The sequence below is a fragment of the Diabrotica undecimpunctata genome, chromosome 4 (genome assembly GCF_040954645.1).
Source record: "Diabrotica undecimpunctata isolate CICGRU chromosome 4, icDiaUnde3, whole genome shotgun sequence".
Classification (NCBI taxonomy): domain Eukaryota; kingdom Metazoa; phylum Arthropoda; class Insecta; order Coleoptera; family Chrysomelidae; genus Diabrotica; species Diabrotica undecimpunctata.
In genome coordinates this window covers 134,594,277-134,615,123 of record NC_092806.1, presented here as the reverse complement: position 1 = coordinate 134,615,123, position 20,847 = coordinate 134,594,277, and the positions used below count along the sequence as shown (strand labels likewise).

At 34.3% G+C, this 20,847-nt stretch overlaps 1 protein-coding gene across 1 annotated transcript in view; it reads left to right on the top strand.

The window, feature by feature from the left end:
• LOC140440076 (integrin alpha-PS3-like) overlaps positions 1-6,400 on the top strand; it is a 91,734-nt gene extending 85,334 nt beyond the window's left edge. The window contains exon 21 of the mRNA XM_072530345.1: positions 6,064-6,400. Coding sequence (XP_072386446.1) covers positions 6,064-6,084 — 21 coding nt within the window. The 3' untranslated portion in view covers positions 6,085-6,400. The remainder of the gene's footprint in view (positions 1-6,063) is intronic.
• The last annotated feature ends 14,447 nt before the right edge of the window (positions 6,401-20,847 follow it).

Sequence of the window (20,847 nt, the reverse complement as noted above, 5' to 3'; positions counted from 1 at the left end):
CACCTTGCATCTACGTCGTATATCTGTACTTCTTGCTCTGTCCCATGGTGTCTTACCATCAATTTTTCTAAGTGTTTTCATCTCTGCTTTTTCTAACATCCTTTTTGTCCTCTCTGTGTCAGGTCTTGTTTCTGCCGCGTATGTCATTATTGGTCTGTTGACTATTTTGTAAATTCTGCCTTTTGTTTCTTTTCCGATATTTTTATTCCTCCATATTGTTTCATTTGGGCAGCCTGTGGCTTTGTTTGCTCTATTCGCTTGGTCTTTCTCTTCAGTTTCGAGCTTTCAATCATTTTCTATCCACTCCTGAATGTAGGTCTCTCCCAGTTGCTTCCATCTTTCTCTATCTTGCGCCAATTTAATCCACTATTTGCCTGCCACTGCTCTTATGTCATTTACCCATCTTTTTTGAGGTCTTCCCATGCTTCTTGTTGTCGTCCTTGGTCTCCATTCTAGAATTCTCTGTGTCCACCTATCATTATATCGGGCTACGTGACCTACCCAGCGCCATTTTATTTTTGTATTTTCTTCCAAAATATCCCTAATCTTCGTTCTACGTCTTATCTCTGTGTTTCTAGTCTTGTCTCTCAGTGATATTCCAAGCATGATTCGTTCCATTGCTCTTTGCGTTGTTTTTAATTTTTTTGCAGATTTTTTGGTAAGGGCTACTGTCTCCAAGCCGTAGGTACAAACTAGTAGTATGCATGTGTTATACACCTTTTTCTTTAAGTTTGTAGGAATGGAGGTATTTTTCAAGATATACATATGCTAGTTTACCGAAAGCGCTCCATGCCAGTTGTGTTCTTCTTTTAATTTCAGCATCTTGATTTGGTTTTCCTAGTTTGATGACATGACCTAGATATACATAATGTTCAACATTTTCTATGGTATGATTTTGTATTGTTATATTTGTCTGGTCTCGGCTCAGTATTTTTATTTTACTATAGTTCATGTTTAAGCCTACCGCTCCTGAAACTGCATTTAATTGTGCATAGCAGATGCAACTGCATAGCAGATTAGTTTAAGTTGTTTTTCTCCCATTTGGTATCCTTTTTTAGTTCTTACTTTTTTTATTATTTTATTGATAATCAGGTTGAACAATAGAGGACTCAGGGAATCTCCCTGTCTTATCCCATTGCCAGCTTCAATGGGGTCAGTTAGTTCTTCTTCTACTTTTACTTTTATTGTGTTGTTTTGGTAGATATTTTCGATCGTTTTAACTATTCCTAGAGGTAGCTCTAGGAATACTTTATATTATTGTAAGGTTAAATTTAAATAAACAATACAAACAAAGATAGTTGTTTAAAACTAAAGACACGTCTCTATTGTTCCTTCTTTTTCTACTTCTTGTCTTGGCGCTGTAATGCTTTGTGAGCCTTGGCTTGCTTAACAATATTCTTGCATTCTGCCCTGTCGACTACTGACTACTTTCTTTACCACTGAGTCATGTTCATGAGTTTAAGGTCCTCCTCTACATCGTCCATCTATCGTTTATGATGCCTTGCTCCAGATCTTTTTTATTAAAATTTTAATGTGTGGATTGCTTTTGCAACCGATTGTCATGTATTATTTCTAAATAATCATACCAATTTGAACTTAATGACTTTACAGATCTAACACCATCTGCGCTATGCATTAATTCGCCTAGCTCGTCTTCTTCTTCTTCACGTACCATCTCCTCTAAGCAGATCATGACAATTCACACTTTCAACACTGCTTCTCTAAACAGGTCAGCAGAAGTGCAGTTAAACCCAGCTCCCAAATTATTCAACCAGGAGATGCGTCTTCTTCCGCGACTCCTTCTACACTGTATTCTTCCTTGCATTATTAACTGCAACAAGTTATAACGCTTGCCCCCCATGACATGTCCCAGATATTGCAGTTTTCTGACTTTTATTGTATTTAAAACCTCTTTATCTTTTCCCATTTTTCTCAACACCTCGACATTCGTGACTCTAGCCACCCAACTTATTCTTAATATCCTTCTGTAGGCCCATAACTCGAAGGCTTCCAATCTGTCCGAAACATCTTTCTTTAAAGTCCAAGCCTCCAATCCATAAAATAATACGGAGAACACGTATAATCTCAGAAGTCTTATCTTTAAAGAAATTGAAATGTCCCTGCTGCAGAGTACTTTTTTTCAGTTTGTTGAAGAATTTCTTGCCTAGCTCGTAGTTTATTTTAATTATCCACATACCATCGGTAGTGAAGAATTGAAGATACTCAGTTGATTTATCTAAGTGCTTGAGAGACTCCACATTCTGCATCCATACGTGACCCCATATAAGCGTTTTGCAGATTTTTAGCTTATACTCTCCATTCGAGAAAATAGTGGAAAGGGGAGGAAAGCATAATTATCGAATTATCTCGTTGAATATTAACTTTAAGACATGAATGTACCTAAACAAAAATAGAGATAATTATATTTTATACAATTTTTATTTGCTTTATTTTTTGCTGAAATTAATATTTAAGGCCCCAAGCCTAACGAACTCTAGACGGTGACGTCATCACCAGCAAGACATCAACAGGAACGAACATACAACTTTAATATTGATTCTAACAAAAAAATATACGAGATCAAAATTGGATGAAATATATTTTTCTTGATTTTTGCTTATGTACATTCATGTCGTAAAGGTAATAATAAACAAGATAATTCGATAATGATGCTCTCCACCCCCTTAACTCGGAAAATATCAACTACACGGAAAAAATTGTATTGTCGTTAAGTGTAAAATGGCCGAGACATTGAGCAGAATGTTTCTTCTTTAAAATCAAGTATGCTGAACTCAAACTATTTTGATATATATGTTTTAACATTATGTGCTTGGTTTATAAACGATTTTTTTTATCTGAAATCACATTGCCATTCATTTATTATTTTCTCCCTGAAATGACTTCCAGTCTCTATATGTGGCGGACTAATTTATCGATACACTTCCATGATGCATGTTTACGATTCCTCATTAGTTCTGACTAGTTATTTACTATTTCGTACAGGTCAGATGCTTTGATATTTTCTAGTCGCTTTATGACATGCTTGGTTGGTTCTATATTTAATATCTAATGTTTACTTTAACAAGTTTTACTATTATATATTTCTAAAGTAAAAAATATTCTTTAAGATTGGTGTTTTTTTTTTATTTAAACAAATATACATGCATCAATCACTAAGGGTTATTAGCGGGGGGACATACACAAACAGTAAGATACATATTGTTACATAAAAAAATATTTTTTACAATCTGGTATATAGTTTAGTCATTTTAAGATAACTTAATAAAGACTGTAAATTTGACGTTAGTATACTTTTTAAATTATCACTAAGGGCACACGCGATTCTTTCGTTCTGGTACACTGGACACTCAACAATTATATGTTTCACTGACAACTGAGTGTTGCACTTGGTACACATCGGAGCAGCCTCCTGATTGAAGATATGCTTGTGTGTAAGGAAAGTATGTCCTATTCGGAGTCGGTTGATGATGACTGGTCTTTTCTATTATTTGGTAAGATTTAATGGATTCTATATGTGTAAAATAACCGTTGGGGTTCCACTGTAATATAAATGTGCTGGCCATTAACTCTTTATGTGTTAACTATTTACTGTTGAGAACTTGATTCTTACTCAGTTTCGTCAGTAGAAGAAGGACTGTTAAGAAGCAGTTTCTTTTTCAATCTGGTGATATTGTTTTTTAAAGTTTTATTGTGTATTTGAGAATATATAAAGTTAATAATTTCTTTTATTTCTTGGCTTTCATTTGAATAATTTTTAACAATGCGTTCAGGATGTTTTGAGTGAAGGGAATTTGCCAGAAAATCACATATTTCATGAGAAGTAAGTGTAAAGGAAGGGTTTCTATTTTCAATTTTTTCTTTAATTTGATTTAGAATAATTGGAATATCTTCTTGGGTTTTAGGCTATTTCTTAGGTTTTTGAGTATCGGGAGGAGGTAGGTAATTGTCAAGAATTTCAGGAGAGGATATTTGTCTTTTAGTTGCAGGAGTAATTTCAGTGGTTTTTCTATCGCTTTCAATTACTAAGGAATTATCTTGATTCAAGATTTGTAATTCATTGTTTGTTTGTGAGGAAGTGGTTTGGTCCTTTGTAGCTGATGCGTGATTTTGTATGGTATTGGGTTCTGGTTCCATTAATGTTTCGGTATCTTCTTGGTATTGGTTTCGTGGTTGATCTTGTAGCTGAATATATTTTTCATTGGTAGAGTTATGAGTATTCACGTGGTGGTCAGTTTCCATTTGATTAATTGAGTTGCTTGATGATAATAAAGAAGGACAGTCAGAATCGTGATGTCCGACAATCTTGCATCTGGAGCAGTTTAAACCATCTATGGAAATGTATAGTCGATATGATGTATTGTCGAATGAGATTAGAAATGAGTCAGGAATTGATGCATTTTCTAAAGGACTTATGAATATTTGTCTCCTAAAGCTGAGTACGTGGCTGTGTTCTGAGTCTTGCATGCCTACTCGCAGAAACGTCATGTTGGAGGCGGATTTTATACCCATAGTTTTTAAGTGCTTTTCAATTATGCTATTAGGTATAGTAGGACATACATTAGATATGATGAGTCTCTGGGCAGTGGTTATAAGTCTTCTTACTTCAATCTGGTTACCATCAATATTTATATATTTGTGGGAGCTAAGAAATTGATCAACTACATATTTAGAGGAGAGGTAGATGCAGATGCGGTTGTTTGCTATTTTGGATGCCCAAACAACATTTTTGGGCTGTACTATTGATCCAACAGCTTTTATATATTCGAAAACTTTTATTTCTTGTATGGTTGAAAGTATAATACCTTGGTCTTTTGAAGGATATTTGAAACTGTTTAATGCATTGAAGTAAGATATATGTGACGTAGTGGGTATATTTCGTGAGGTAGTAGCTGATTCCGGTTCATCCATCTTCCCGCTGAGAATTTACGTACATTGGCACAGAGGATCTGAAGCCGGACCTGGCCACTTAATAAAATTGAACAGCAGCCTAGCCTAATTACTTGTTAGAAGCAAGAACCAGCAAAAAGTTGTTATCGATAATCGATAAGTTGAATTGAAATCGATAAAATATTTTGCCTTTTAAACTTCTGATTTTAAGGTTATTAATAATGCAGTTTTGTACTCACAGAATTCTACGATTTTCAGTACACTGTCACATTTAACTTTAAGTTGCAAACAATATAAAAATTAAATTATATTTTTAATTTTATCATCATCATCATTTTGGCTATACAACTCTGTGTGGGTCCTAGCCTCCCCAAGAATTTTTCTCCAGTCCTATCCATCGCCTTCCTCCGCCAAGCACGTATTTCCATATTTCTTATGTCTTCATCGATGTTATCTAGGAATCTTGTTCTGGGTCTTCCTCTTCTTCTTTGACCAAAAGGTCTATCAAGGAGCGTTTTTCTAGCTGGGTCGGTTTGCTCCATCCGCATTACATGGCCTACCCACCTCAGGTGTCCTATCTTTATGTGTTTTACGATATCTGGTTCCTGGTATATCCTATAGAGTTCGAAGTTGTATCGTCTTCTCCAGACACCATTTTCATTTACCGCTCCATAGATGCGCCTTAGTATTTTTCTTTCGAAACATCCTAACATGTTTTCATTGCTTTTTGTTAAAGTCCAGGTTTCTGAACCATATGTTAGGACTGGGCGTATTATTGTTTTGTAGAGTTTTACTTTTGTATTTCTTGATATAACTCTAGATTTAAAAAAAAGATTAAGCCCAAAATAGCATCTATTAGCCGTGCAAATTCTGCGATTTATCTCTGCGGTAGTGTCATTTTCAGTATTGACGAGCGTTCCCAGGTATACAAATTCGTTAACTGCTTCAATGACGTCATTTTTAATTTTAACTACCACTAATTAACAAATTTGTCAGAACCGATATAAAGCTGTATGATCTGCTAGATATCGGGGCCGGACTCCCAAGATTGGTGTTATTAAGAATTTTGCTTTTAACCATAAACATTCAAAATATTGTATGAATGATAATAAAATATATATTTTATATACTTACTTTTTTTTTTTGGTTTTAAAGGATCAATTATTTGAAATGTAACCAGAGAATCAGAACGTCATGTAGGCTGGAGCAGGACGAAGGGTACTGGATAAGTTGAGTTATACTCAACCTAAAAAAACGAAAAATTTTTATTATAGTGAAGACTAAAGAACATAGAAAGTAGGGTAAAAGGATAATAGTTTAAAAAATGATGTCTTACAAGACTTTAAATTTACTAAACCAATACAGTTATTTTTATGATCTACGTAATGTATTCATAATTATTTACGAAGAAAATAATTTAAATAAATTACTGTTATATTAATTTATAATAATAACTTTAATATTCCTAACATAGTTTCTTTGTAAAAAAACTTGTGGCAAAAAGTTTATTTAATTTTGTAATACTAATAAATAAAACTTAAAAATTATTCATAAAAAATATTGTTTTCTTTCCATATAAATTTATACATAATTCTCTATGTTTCTTTCCAATCTTGCGCCCACTTGGTCAATTACGTTTTTAAACAATTTTTGTTCTGCGAATATTAAAATAATTTAATTAAACCATGTATGATTCACTTCTCTTCTTTTTAAAACTAAGATCAAAATCAAAACTAGGGGATATCACAACAAAAATTGCCAAACTTAAATTGAGCTTCTCAAGTAAGAACTGCTAGACAAAAATACCATCTTTGGAACGCCACGATACAACATTGGAGACCTTACAAGATATACGACCAATGCGAAGACCACAGATGAGATTGGTAGATGATATTTAAAAAAAAATAGTCGGAACATATTGAAAGTATGTTGTTCAGGATAAAGATCGATGAAAGGAGTTGGGGGATTCCTATATCTTAACCTCCTAACAGTTAATCTTCGTTTAGCACTAATTGCATCTCGCAGGACTTTATTTTGTTGTACTAACTTTAATAAATGCTTGAATTAATCCTCGTCTATTCGTTGGTAATTCTTAAAATCTATTGGTTATTGGATGAGTAGTTCGGTAACGCGGGAACAGTCGCTCTATTTACTGTCACACGTTTGGTTGCGCGTAAGTATATATCTCACAATACGAATTTAAAACAAATTTTTATTTTGTAGTATATTTAGTTACTTTTTATGTTAAAAATATCTATTTCTAACAATTATTAAAAGAATATAAATTTAAATGAAAACTCGATACACAAAAATAGAACAAACTCTAAAATAAAAGATAACAGATACAAAGAAATGGAACAACCACTAAAATATAACCAAAGTATGCCATAGAATTGTTTACAAGTCGCAAGTCCTGCTTTTCATTTTTCCTCGTGAATTGACAGCGTATGTAAGTTAATGTGGACGTATGCTCCTTGCAGATGGGGTTCCTACTCCAGTCGAACAGGTATGCTGCCTGAACCTGTTTTTTTTATATAAAGTTGCTTATCTTTTGGCGTAACGAAATATGCAGAGATGTAATTAAATGCGTTTTTACTCTTTGAGGAATCAAAAAACTCAGAGACAAGTCTGCACTTTAGTTTGATCTGTGCATAAAAATTTGGGTATTACTTTTATAAATAATTTGTGTTTATTGTAGCTATATTTATTAATGAACAAAATATTCTAAACGGCCATCGATTACTTTTCCCAGTTACTGAATAATTTGCTTTGAGCCTATTCACTACGACGACTCCTCCTTTTGTGTCATTGTAGAAGGACATTTTGTATGGTTTGTATGCGTAGGGTCAATTGAATCATCATCATCCTAGGTGGAAAGAAAAAGAACGTACTTATTTTTCTTTGGAACGCAGGATGTCAGTATACATTTTATTAAAGTAATTTCGCTGGTATGTCGGGCTTATTTTTACGCAAAGTGTCTATGGTGACCTTTTGTCCAATTTTATGTATAGGCTGGATAAGAGATTTTACTGCACTAGAGGCATCATTTAACAACTTGAATGGGCCTCCAGTCTGCTTTTTTTGGTTTTTGCATCTTTCAAAGAATAAATTTTAATTCCGACTTATTGGCAATATCTTGCGTCTTGATGTCGTCCAGCCAACATCTTCTTCGAAAAGTATTTAACATCTTGTCAATTGTAAAATTACACCTCACTACAAAGAGTAAAACTCTGAGCACGTCTGGACGAAACTGTCAAAGATCGTACGTATTTTAGTTAATTTATAAAATTCTGCTCTATTCTTTCTAGTACTGCTATCGTCGAATCTTATGACACGTGAAGGACTGTGGAATCGCCTTTCAGACATCAGTGCAACAAAAAATTTAGCTGCGGTTCCATCACTGTGCCATAAATCAGAAGTATTGAGATGATGATTTCTTTGAACACCTGCCATATATAAAATCCCAATGAAAGTATTTATTTCAACAAAATATGTGGGTTGGCAATCTCTTTCTTGCTGAAAATCTGGTCGCATAAGGTCTAACTTCTGGTTTGGGTATTTTACTATGTCTTAAGGTATAATTAAGGTATTTGTAAAAATAATTTCCAACAATCTAAAATTGTTTTTGAACCTTTAGGGGCCAACCTAACTACAGGTAGCTTGGTTATTATGGTAGCTTGTGATGTTTTCCCTCTAATTTTATTTAGTTTTCGTTTAAACCACTCTAGTCCGTTTTTCCAAGAAATATCGGTTTGGAAATGGACTGATGTTCTTGTTCGTGACTACTTGTATTACACTGCTCATCGGCCACTTCAACTTCCACATTATTAAGAGCATCGTCGTCGGAGTCTACCGGCACTTCCTCATCGGGTGGAATTGCTTCATACAACTTGAGTAGCTGGGCATCACATTGTTTATCCATGTAGGCAAATAACCACAAAGCAATTCTTCACTTCTTGCAGAACTATATAAATATCTGAGTACAAAAAGACTCCTAGACACAATACTAGAAAATTTTGACCTACGTTTTCAGTCGCGTCGTTAGATTTTATTTAACAGAAAAGATGACATGCTTGGTCGCGCTTTAGATTAATACCAGAGAACAACCCAACACAGAGAAGCGACAGTTCTTTGAAGTTACGTGGCCAAGCCGCCAATGACAGCTAACAACCAGAAAATTAATAGTCAGTGGGCATATCGCACAATATAAATTCTTCGAGCGTAGGCGCAAAATTTCGGGCCAATGTTTTTTAAATGCATTCATTTTTTCCGAATCCTGAAAAAACTAATAAGTATTTTTGAAAAAAAAAAAAGAGAAAATTTAGTGTGATTTTTAATTTCAAATATCTCATTCAAAAAAACTTTTTGTTTATTCTAAGGGACTTTCGGCCCTCGGTAATAATGTAATCTTTCATTCTGTATTTAAATTTTTCAAAAAAATGATTGCATTTAAAAAGAATTGGCCCGAAATTTTGCGCCTACGCTCTTAAATCAAATTGAGCATTTATGTTGACTTTCAATAAATATGAAATATTGCACTAAATAGTTACCTGCAGGGCCGACTTTTGTTGACATTCTTAATGGTGTAATTATTTTTTATTTACAAAAGGTAATTTATTGATGCCACCCGGCTGTCGCGGAAGTTACGCTAAAACGTCTTTTGACGTGTCCCGTCCTTAAAGAGGATACCTAAAACGATAATCTTCTTTGGTGGTTCTTCGATATCTTCACCGTGGTCAATTGTGTTTGTCGTATTATATGAAAATATTGAAGGTACTGCGTCATGCGCCAATGTTTTTCTTCTATTTCCTTTTACAATAACATTATCTTCAAAATGCAGTTCACAAATCCTATAATTATTATAAAGTGAATCCATTTTGAATAACAAATCTTCTCGTCTGCAAGCTTCTATCCACACTTTGGCACTACAAATTTTTAACAGAACAAATTTTAAACAAAGAACTTTTTCTGTATTTATAAATAATACTTTATTACTTACAATTATAAGAGTATTAGCACTGTTATTCTATGGTATTAGTATATTCTAAGTATATTGTAAGTAATGAAATATTTAACTTTTGTCAATATCTAATCTTAATAAATTTTCAGTTTTCTCCTGATGAAGTCACAAAAGTGTCACTAAATATTGAGATATACAACAAATAAAGTTTTAATATTTTTTATTTGTAATTCCCATTTAAAACTCCTAAATATTTTATGTATTTCGATCCATATATTTGATCTTTTTTATTTATATTTAACGAATTAAAAATTGGCAGACAACTTTTGTATATAGCAAAAAGTAGATGAGTACCTATTTAGTTTTTTTATAATTTAATGTATATATATATATATATATATATATATATATATATATATATATATTAGGGATTCTAAGGTATTCACTGCCTTCCCTCGCTCAACCGTTTCCATCTCTCTCTGTTGTTCCATTCTCCATCGTTCAGTCCTCTCTTACTCATGGCGTCGTCTACTTCGTTCCTCCAGGATTTTCGGGGTCGTCCTCTTTTTCTCCTTCCTATGGGGCTCCATTCGGTTATTTTCTTTATCCATCTGCTGTCGCTAGTTCTTCTTACATGTCCATACCACTTTAGTCTTTTTTTGTTCTATATATGTTAGTATGTCTGTTTCTATTGATGTTCTTTGCTTTATTTCGTCATTACTTCTCCTATCCATTCTTGTTACTCTGCAGCATCTTCGCAGGCATTCCATCTCTGTTGCTACTATCTTACTGCCGGTTTTCTTGTTTATGATCCAATTTTCAGCCCCATATGTCATAATACTTCGCACTAATGTTTTATAAATCTGCGTTTTTGTCTTCATATTTAGGTGTCTATCCCACCATACTGAGTTAAGTTGTCGGATTGCTGTTCTTGTTTGTCCTAATCTTTGTGTAATTTCTTCCTCTGTTGTTGCCTTTTTCGTGATTATAAACCCCAGGTATTTGAATTTATCCTTTCCTTTGATTGTTACGTTGTCATCAATCTGTAGATCTTCTATGTCTTCTTCACTTGTAGATAGGTACTCTGTTTTCGCGAGGTTAATATCTAGGCCAGCCTTGGTATATTCTTCTTGTAGTTTTTTCATCATGTAGCTGAGGTCGTCTTGGTCTTGTGCAATCACTACTTGATCGTCTGCAAAACTTAATGTATATAGGTATTCGTTCCGTACCGGTACTCCCATGCCTTCGCATTTTCTTTTCCATGTAGTCAAGGCTTTCTCTAAGTATATTTTGAATAGGGTTGGAGATGTGGAACAACCCTGCAGGAGCCCTTTTGTTGTGGTGAAGTCTCCTATGATTCTTGTTCCCATTTTAATGGACACTTTATTTTCTTTATACAGAGCTTTTGTAGCTTCTATGAGTTCCGTCTGTATTTCTAATTTGTACATTGCCTCCCATAGTTCTGACCTTGGTACAGAGTCATACGCCTTTCTCAGGTCCACAAATGCCAAGTGTATATCTCTATTTTTTGCTTTTTTCTTTTCCAACAGTTGTTCCAGTGTGTATATGTGGTCTATGCATGATCTTCCTGCCGTGAAGCCTGCCTGATCCTCTCCGATTTTGCCTTTTATCGCTTGCTCTATCTTTTCTCGTAGTATCTTCCCATATAATCTTCCTATTGATGATATTACGCTTATTCCTCTGTAGTTTTCGCATCGTTTTCTATCTCCTTTCTTAAATATAGATGTCATATATGCCGCCGTCCATTCCTTTGGGAGCTGTTCTCCATTTATGGCTTTCTGAAATATCCATTGTATCATCCGGTGTAATTTTTTTGATCCGTATTTTATAAGCTCAGGTGAGATGCCTCCAGGTCCCGGTGCTTTCTTATTTTTGATTGCTTTTATGGCCGTTCTCATTTCCCTATCTGTTATTTCTATTTCTTGTTGTGGGAATCTGCTTCGTCTTCGCCTGTTTTCTTTTCCAATGAATTGTGGTCTTTGTTCTGTTAATAGTTCCTTGTAGTAGTCCTTCCATTCTTTGTCCTGTATATTTCCCAATTTAATTTTTTCTTTTGAGTTTTGTTTCAATCCTCTCAGTACTTTCCATGACTCCGAAGTTCTTGTAAGTTAATTTAATGTAAGTTTGTTTATTTGCAACCATGTTTTTGCAATTTTGAAGTCTTGTTCTGTTGGAATTTTAAGATTTTCCCAATTATCGGTCTAATTATGTTTCCAACAATTTTTAGTTTGAGCATTTTAGTAATTTCTTTGTTTCGTTTAAGAGCGTAGACGCAAAATTTCAGGCCAATGCTTTTTAACATTTTTTTGGAATCCTGAGAAAACTAACAAATATTTTTGTAAAATTTAAACACAGAATGAAAGATTACATTATTACCGAGGGCCGAAAGTCCCTTAGAATAAACAAAAAGTTTTTTTGAATGAGATATTTGAAATTAAAAATCACACTAAATTTTCTCTTTTTTTTTTTCACCCCTGTAACTTATTAAAATAAACATTATAAAAGTTTTCGGGGACTTTTGGCCCTCAGTAATAATGTGGTCTTTCATTCTGCGTTTAAATTTTTCAAAAATACTTATTAGTTTGTGTTGGGTTGTTCTCTGATTCTATTCATATTTAGTTACGTCTCTCCGGTACTCTTGGACATGCGTATTACTACACTCTTTCTTGAGGCACTTACGAGTGGAAAGTTATCCGATCACTTGTCACTTTTTCATTTCTATGTGCAAAACGTTCTCTGATCTGTGATCTGTTTTTACGATTTATCGTGCAACTTATCGTACGATCGGTAGTACAACAAATTACAACGTCTGTGGGCCGTTTTATTTATAAAATATTATATTTAATTTAAAAAATACGTTGTTTATATCTTGTTTTGTTGTAGATACCTGTAAGTATCTACTTAAAAAGACGCGCAATATACACTGCCTACCATAAAATTGGAGTCACACCCTAATTTGAATTTATTTAAGAAGTTATTATTCTGTTTTGACCATTTTGGGTTTTAACTTAGTTTACTAATAAATTGCTTGAAAAAATTGTTGTTGTTGCTGTTTCGATAAGCGTTTGAGATAAAACAGGGCCCCTTACGCTAATTCCTAAAAACCATCAGCATAATAGCTTTTATTTCTATAGTTTTAACGTCAATTGTAAATTGTTTGTATAGTGCTGTCACTATCAGTGTATTGCAATGAGCATTAATTTTGTTGTGTGTGAGGTGACAAGAATTGTGGCGGCGTTAGAATGGACATAGTCAGTACGAAACTGTGAGAAACGTTGATGTAACTCTCTCGAGTGTGTAGTGACTACGACAACTGTACGAAGTTACTGGTCTGCTTACTCGAAGACCTGGTTCAGATCGAGGCAAAAATAACAACAGCTCACTCCAGATGACCGCTTTGTCATTTTTTGTGCTTTGAGAAACCGAAAGGTTACGGTAGTTTCTTTTCGAAATCATCTATAAAAAGGGAAAAATGGATACGTAAGTGAATGGACAGTTAGAAGGCGTCTTCATGCTGCTATTTTATCTTCTCGAACTAAAGTAACTGGACCGCCGCTTTCCTGTGAACACCGAATTGCTAGATCAAATTTTGCACGAGAACTCTTGGCTTAGACAATACAGGATTGGAGTCGTGTATTGTTTTCCGACGAATCGAGATTCTGCCTTACGGGCTCAGAACAACGTGTACAAGTGTGGCGACGTCTAGGCGAGAGATCTGCTCAAACGTGTGTTGCCGAGCTACTTGATTTGGTGGAGGATCAATTATGACATAGCTCCCTATGTCGTAAATGCCTATATAGCATATTGTTTGAAACTTGCATGGAGTTGATCTTTATTGAGAATGGATTGTGCGTAAGTACCTGACACAGGTTCTAGAAGACCATATTTTACCGTTTATGGTTACTCTTGTAAACTATGCAACATTAATGCATGATAATGCATGGTCATACATTACTCAGATAGGTAATGAGTATCTTGACGAGGTTTACATCGTTTTAAGATTTGTTTGGTCAGCTCGCGGTCCAGATATAAATCTCGTAGAACATGTTTACGATGAGATGGAGAGACGTTTACGGAATCGACTCCCAGAACTTGAAAAGAGCTTCGCAACATATTGGTGCAGGAATGGAACAATCTTCCACAGAACGTAAACCAAAATCTGATCAAAGGATGTCTTGTCGTTTGCAAGCTGTTATCACATCACTGCCAGAGGAGGAAATACTCGCTAATAAAGTTCTTAAACTTTCTTTTGTTTCAACAAAAAGCATATCAAATTAAAAGTTGTCCATTTTCAATACTTAGTATCTCCAACAAAAATTGTTTATTTTCATTACTTTCAATACACTTTGAAGGACAAAACATTGTTTTCTTTAAGTAATCTGTTAGTAAACTATGTTACAACCGAAAATAGTTAAAAAAAATTATAATTTTTAAAATCAATTTAAATTAAATTTTATGCTGGGCAGTGTAGTTGTGGCATAATATTATACCTATAAGTGATACATACAACATAAATATAGGAAACAAGCACTGGCTACAATATCAACTATAGGATTTTCTTTAATGCTTTTATCTGATCTCTCCTTATTATGATGTATGTCTATGATTTATATTGCTTATAAAATTTGTGCATTAGTCAACCGATATTAGTCATTTATTTTAAGTGTAATGTTTACATATACCGATTTGATATATAAATCAGTGGCGGGTAAAATATGATACAGTTGAATTTAATATTTTTTTTTTATTTAAACAAAAATGACCCTGCATCAACTACTAAGAGTTATTAGCAGGGGGTACAAACACAAATTACAAGTATTCAATTTCTTACAATGTATATATAACTTAAATATATTCTATTAAACACTATAAAATTTAATGTCTTTCAAATATTTCAGCACTTCGTTGAACTGGCAGCTTAGTAGATCTTTAATGTTGGTAGAGAGGTTATTTTTTCTTCTTTCTTGGGTGTATGTTTTGCATTCTAACAGAATATGTTTCACAGTGATTTGTGTCTTGCAGTTGTGGCAGAAAGGGATGGCTTCTTTATTTATTAAGTGAATATGGGTTGGTATAGTATGTCCTAATCGTAGTCGAGTTATTATTACTTGTTCACAACGTTTGAGTGGGAGTGGTAAGGTGGTGCTTACAATTTCTATGACATCTTTTAATTTGTTCAGGTTCAGGAGTAGAATTTTTTTAGTTTTATTATAGAATTCTCTTTGAAGCGAGTTTCTTGTATACACAGTATTAGTGGAGAATATTTTTGAATTAATAGTTTGAGTGATTCGAGGTGAGCGAAATACCCATTTGGGTTCCATTCAAGGATTAGTGATTTACCCATCGGATTTTTCGGTCTCTTCCGTTGAAGATGTGTGAGTGGGGTTAAGTTTTTTCTTTAATCTGGTAATGTTTTTTTTTTATTTAGAGTTGTGAGAGTAACAATGAATAAAGTTAAGGATATCGGTTAATTCGGAAGGTTCATTTGAGTAGTTCTTTGAGATAGTTTCAGGATGTTTAGCATAAAAGGTATTAACTAGAAAGTCGCATATTTCATTACAATTTAATATGAATGGGGGTGATCGGTTTTCAATTTTTTCTTTTATCAATTCTAGAGAACAAATAATGTCGTCGTTAGAGGTTTTAGTTTGTTTTTTAGGTTTTTTTAGTTTATGTGTGATAGGAGGAGTAAAGATTTGTGAGTCCATTTCTGGGTTATTTTGGTCGATGTCAGATGAGGATGGGATTTGTCTTTTAACTTGAGTAGATACTTGAGTAAGTTGTTTATTAATATTAACTGAAGGTTGCAGAGTTACAGTTTCAGCAGGATTATTAATATTATTTAGATTTGATGATATTGTTTCTTTTGGTAAGGAGGGTTGACTTGCGTTTTCTATAGTTTCAGTTATGCTGGCGTTCGTTTCGATGTTTTGTTGTGTTTCAGGATTTTTATCATCTATTTCAGGTGTCGTATTTGGAGAGGTTTCTGAGAGTACGGTTGAGGAGTTAGCAGTTGTTATGATGGGACAATCTGTATCGTTATGTCCAATAGTCTTGCACTTAGAGCAGTTTAGTCCATCAATATAGAGGAATAAACGATAAGTTTTATTGTGGATTACATTGAAGGAGTCAGGAATGGAAGTATTATCAAGGGGCGAAATAAATACTTGCCGTCTGAAGCTTAGGACGTGGCTATATTCGGTTTCTGCCATACCAACTCTTAGGAAAGTCATCTTGGAAACTGCAGTGATGCCTAATTTTTGTAATTCTGCTTCAATGATACTGTTTGGAATTGAAGGACATGCGTTAGAAATTACCAGTCGTTGTGCTGGTGTGATTAATCTTCTTATCTCTATTTCTGACTCATTTATATTAATATATTTGTAGGAATGAAGAAGCATATCGACTATGTTTTTGGTAGAGAGGTAGATACATATTCTGTTATTTGGAATTCTAGATGCAAACAAGACGTTACGTGGACCAACCAGTGATCCAATTGCTACGATGTAATTGTGGATTTTGATGCCTTCGATACTGGAGAGTACTACTGCTTGGTCCTCTGTTGGGTGTTTGAACGTATTTACTACATTGGAATAAGTATTTTTTGGTGTATTTGAAGTAGAAGTAGTCATGTGGTTAATTGAAGTCATTTTTATTTTGTTTCCCACGTTGCCGCAGGTCCGGCCCTGTCACCGGCCAAAGAACCTTCGTGGATCAGTTCCGAACGGTTCCAAAAAACCAGTTGATAAAACCAGTAGGTTGAACTTGATTCGAATTGTAGGTATAGGTTATATTTACTATTGTAATATCTTATATAAAAGTTTTTTGTTACTCACGTCGGGTTGAGTTGATTGGCATTATCACTGCACTATTGTTTGTTGATAGTATTTAAGGATATCAAATTTTTGTTCCGTATTTTACATTTAAAAATTGAAAAATAACAGAGCGGTTTAAAACGTGGTATAATCATGCCACTGTCAGGGCCGTCTTCCTTAATATTTTTAAATCAATTGTAGAAATAAAAAAATATTACGAATACACATTTGTTCCTTAAACTTCTCCTTCTTAGGGTAACTGTCCGTTTCGAACTATAATGACTTTGTTGGTTGATATACTGCATACTTGTGTTGAGGTCTTTCTATACCATGCTCTCAGGTTAGCAAGCCAGGATATTCTTCTTCATCCTGGAGCCCTTTTTCCTTCAATTTTACCTTGCAAAATTCATTGGAGTAGCCCATATATGTCCCAAGTACTGCAGCTTACAGCCCTTCACAATGTTGACCAAATCCGCGGTTGTGTTCATCCTCCGTAGTACTTCTTCATCGGTGACTTAGTCTGTCCTTGGTATTTTCAGGATCCTTCTGTATAACCATAGCTCAAAAGCCTGAAGTTTTGATAGAGTTTCCGCCTTTAATGTCTACGTTTCTACTCGGTACAGAAGCACTGAGTACATATAACACAGCACTTTTTGCCACATAGTCAACACAGCACTTTTTGCCTTTTCAATGCGGCATTTAATCTCTTGGGTATTATCCCACGACTTATTGATTATAGTTTCCAAGTAGTTGGACTATGAGACACGTTTAATTCTAATTTGGTTCACATACAGATTTGCGCCAGTTATGTTTTCCTTGCTGACGATGATTAGCTTGGTTTTGCTGGTGTTTATATCCAGTCCATATGTTCTATTTGTTTTCTTTATTTTGTTTATTACATTTTGCAGCCCTTCTATGGTATAGAAAAACACTATTGTATCATCTGCATACTGCAGGTTATTGAGCTTGACTCCATTTATTGAGATGTCTTCATCAATATCTTTTAAAGCCTCTTCAAAAATGTACTCCGAGTACAGATTAAATATTAGTGGTGAAATTATGCACCCCTGTCTCACTCTGCTTAAGATTTTGACTTGATCTGTATATTCTCCATCTATTCGGAGCACCGCTGATTGATTCCAATACAGGTTAGCTTAGATACTTTCTCTAAAAGTAAATATATTAAAAAACATCACCAGAACTTAACAAACTCGAGTTGTAAAATTAATATTTTCTCTGAAAAAGATGTTGCCAAATATAAGACTACGTTTTTTTTATTCGTATCGTAAAAAGTGTTACTTTTGCCCCTTCCCTGGTAAGTAGGTCTGCTTTTTCGTTCCCTTCAATACCAGTATATCCAGAAACCCAAGATAAACTTACTTTAGGGTGCCTGGCTATACCGGTATTAAAGGGAAGGAAAAGACAGACCTACTTGCCCGGGTAGGGGCAAAAAAAATATTCAAAGTAACACTTCCAAATATAGTCCAAATCCTTTCGTTGGCATAGCAAGGCAATCACAGCCAAAAGAACAATATTGGACTGGGTGAAACGAATAAAATGTCACTACTGGTGCAAAAAAATAGTATTAAATATTCAATGGCTTTTATACCTCAACCTTCGAAGAAGGGATCCAAAGATCTTTAAGATATGAACAGGAATGATCTGCTAAATATCGTAGATCTCCCAACAGAACACTGTCGCCTTAAGGACACACGGATACAAATTAAAAAATGAATCAACAAGTTCCAGAAATATTAAAAGCAGCATGTGTTCCAAGAGTCAATTTCATTTTTTGAGTGCACGGATTTTATAATTTCCCCTTCACACCGGTCCCTAACCAATTTTGTTATGACTTCATTTGTAAAGCTTTATTGACCGCTCTGTGAAAGTTCTAAGTTAACTCAAACTTTTACACATAAACTATAAACCTTGAACTTTTTGAACACCTTTTTTAAAATCAGTCTCATGATTACTCTGAAGGAAAAAATCCTTATCACAATCCAGATCGACATCACCACAGTCACGATCTATTTCATTATAACAATTTAATACTTTTGTTCCTCAAAGCTTTTGTCTTCTACTGACACTGAATATAAATAACTTGGTTGGAGAGCCATTGAACACAAAGTATAACGAAACTACCAACATATATCCGAAACTAATTAATAATCAAGAAATAGCATAGCCAAAGGTACATGTAATGTTGACCTTAAAATGCAAGGCGATTCTTTGCTGTAGCTGTAACCAAAAATTAGCGTCCGTCTCCCAGACGTGATGTTGGTACTGAAGGATTAAGTAATAAAAGGTAAAACTTAACTGAATCCCTTTTTTCAGAAACAACCTAAGTCACATTTTGGCGATTTTGAGTTTATATCACCAACATGTATTTCTGTGGGTTACACACAATTTATAGCAGAATTCACCTAAGTCCCGTAAGCATAGTTGATTTTATATCGATTTAAAATATTCATATATTTCTTAAACCACCTTAATCCCGGACTAAGGTTGTTTCTGCACTAAATTGTCAGTTGTGATTTTGCATATCAACGTTTACCATAACCTATAAAATTCATACTGTTTCTATTGTTTGTTCTTATTGCTGTTTATAAAAATGTGTCTGTATATTGGAAGAAAAACGTTCATATTTTAATATTATTATGAACAACGATCAACCAACCATCAGTGCTGAAAACGCCAAGGATGGAGAGCCTGCTAGTTAAAGGCGTAAGGGAATTAGGAAATCGGATGAATATCAGCGTAATGTTATCAGAAACTCTAGAATTAAAGGGCAAACATATATTAGCTACAAAAATAGGGCCATGGAAGCAAAGCAAATAGGACCTCAGTGCAAGTAAGACAATAAAAATATAATATTTTTGAGTGTGTAAAATACATTTTTTAGGTGTCTACTCAAATGTTCTGAAAAAGTGAACGAAGATCAAAGGAACGTTATTTTTGGTAACTTTTACGGTATGACAACAAAAAACGAACAGGATATAAATCTACAAGGATTATTAATAGTGTTTGAGGTGTCTAGAAGAACAAAACATAATGAAGCAGGTAAATATAGTACAAGAAGTTACAAGCTCTTTGTTAATGTTGATCAGACTAAAAAAAAGAAATGCGTAGGTGTTTTTTAAGTATTCACGCCATTGGAAGAGAAAGGCTAAAAAGAATTAAAAGACTTGTGGTATGTGGTGTTATACCTACAGATAAGGGGGGAAAATATAAAAGGAAACATTATTGATGCTGGAACTAGGGAACTTATCCGTAGCCACATAACTATATTTCGAGTCAAAGTATCTCATTACTCTGGTAAGGTAAAATATTGCACGAATTATTTGACGAATGCAATGTCTGTAAGGAGCTTAATTTAAAAATTAAAAGCCGTAGTCTTCGTGAAGCAGCAAAAAAGTAGCGGTTGCCGAAAAAGTCGTCCACTGCCGCCGAAGTAAAAAAATTTACACTGCCCTACATGATCAAGTTGAGGAATGCATTCAAAGAGATTATGTAGAAGCAATCGCGTTTGATTCTATGCAGAACCTAGAACTTCCTGCAATTCCTGTACAAGACCTATTTTATCTTTCGAGCACGAAAAAGCCCGAGGAATGAAGTCTGCAGCTTTCTGTTAGATTATCTTAAAAAATATATTGGAACAGATGTAAAAGAACTACGCCTGTTTTCTGACAACTACCCAGGTCGAAACAAAAACCACTGCGCTACAAGAATGTGTTTGGCTTTAACAGATACACGCAGATTTAGAAAAATGCTACAATTTTTCATATCTCGAGGTCTCTTATTTCTTGCCTGTAACCGAGTTTTTGGGGTTATACAAAGAAACCTCAGAAAATTTGACCAAGGTTATGACATCTATAAGAACAAGGAGATCATTATTACCGCAAGTGCCCAAAACCTATTCACGGTCTGTGAAATTAAAAGGGAAAGTATTATAAATTTTAAAGACTAGTGGCCTAGGAATTATAAGTCTGCATGTGCTTCGATCGACACACAGAAGTTAACAAGAGACCAACGAATTTCGTTCTCAATTTCCAAATTGCATCATTTTGTCTACAACGTCGATGCTCCTGGCAGTTAGTATTCTTGCTAGTGAATACGTTAAATTGTTTAGTAATAAATATTTTT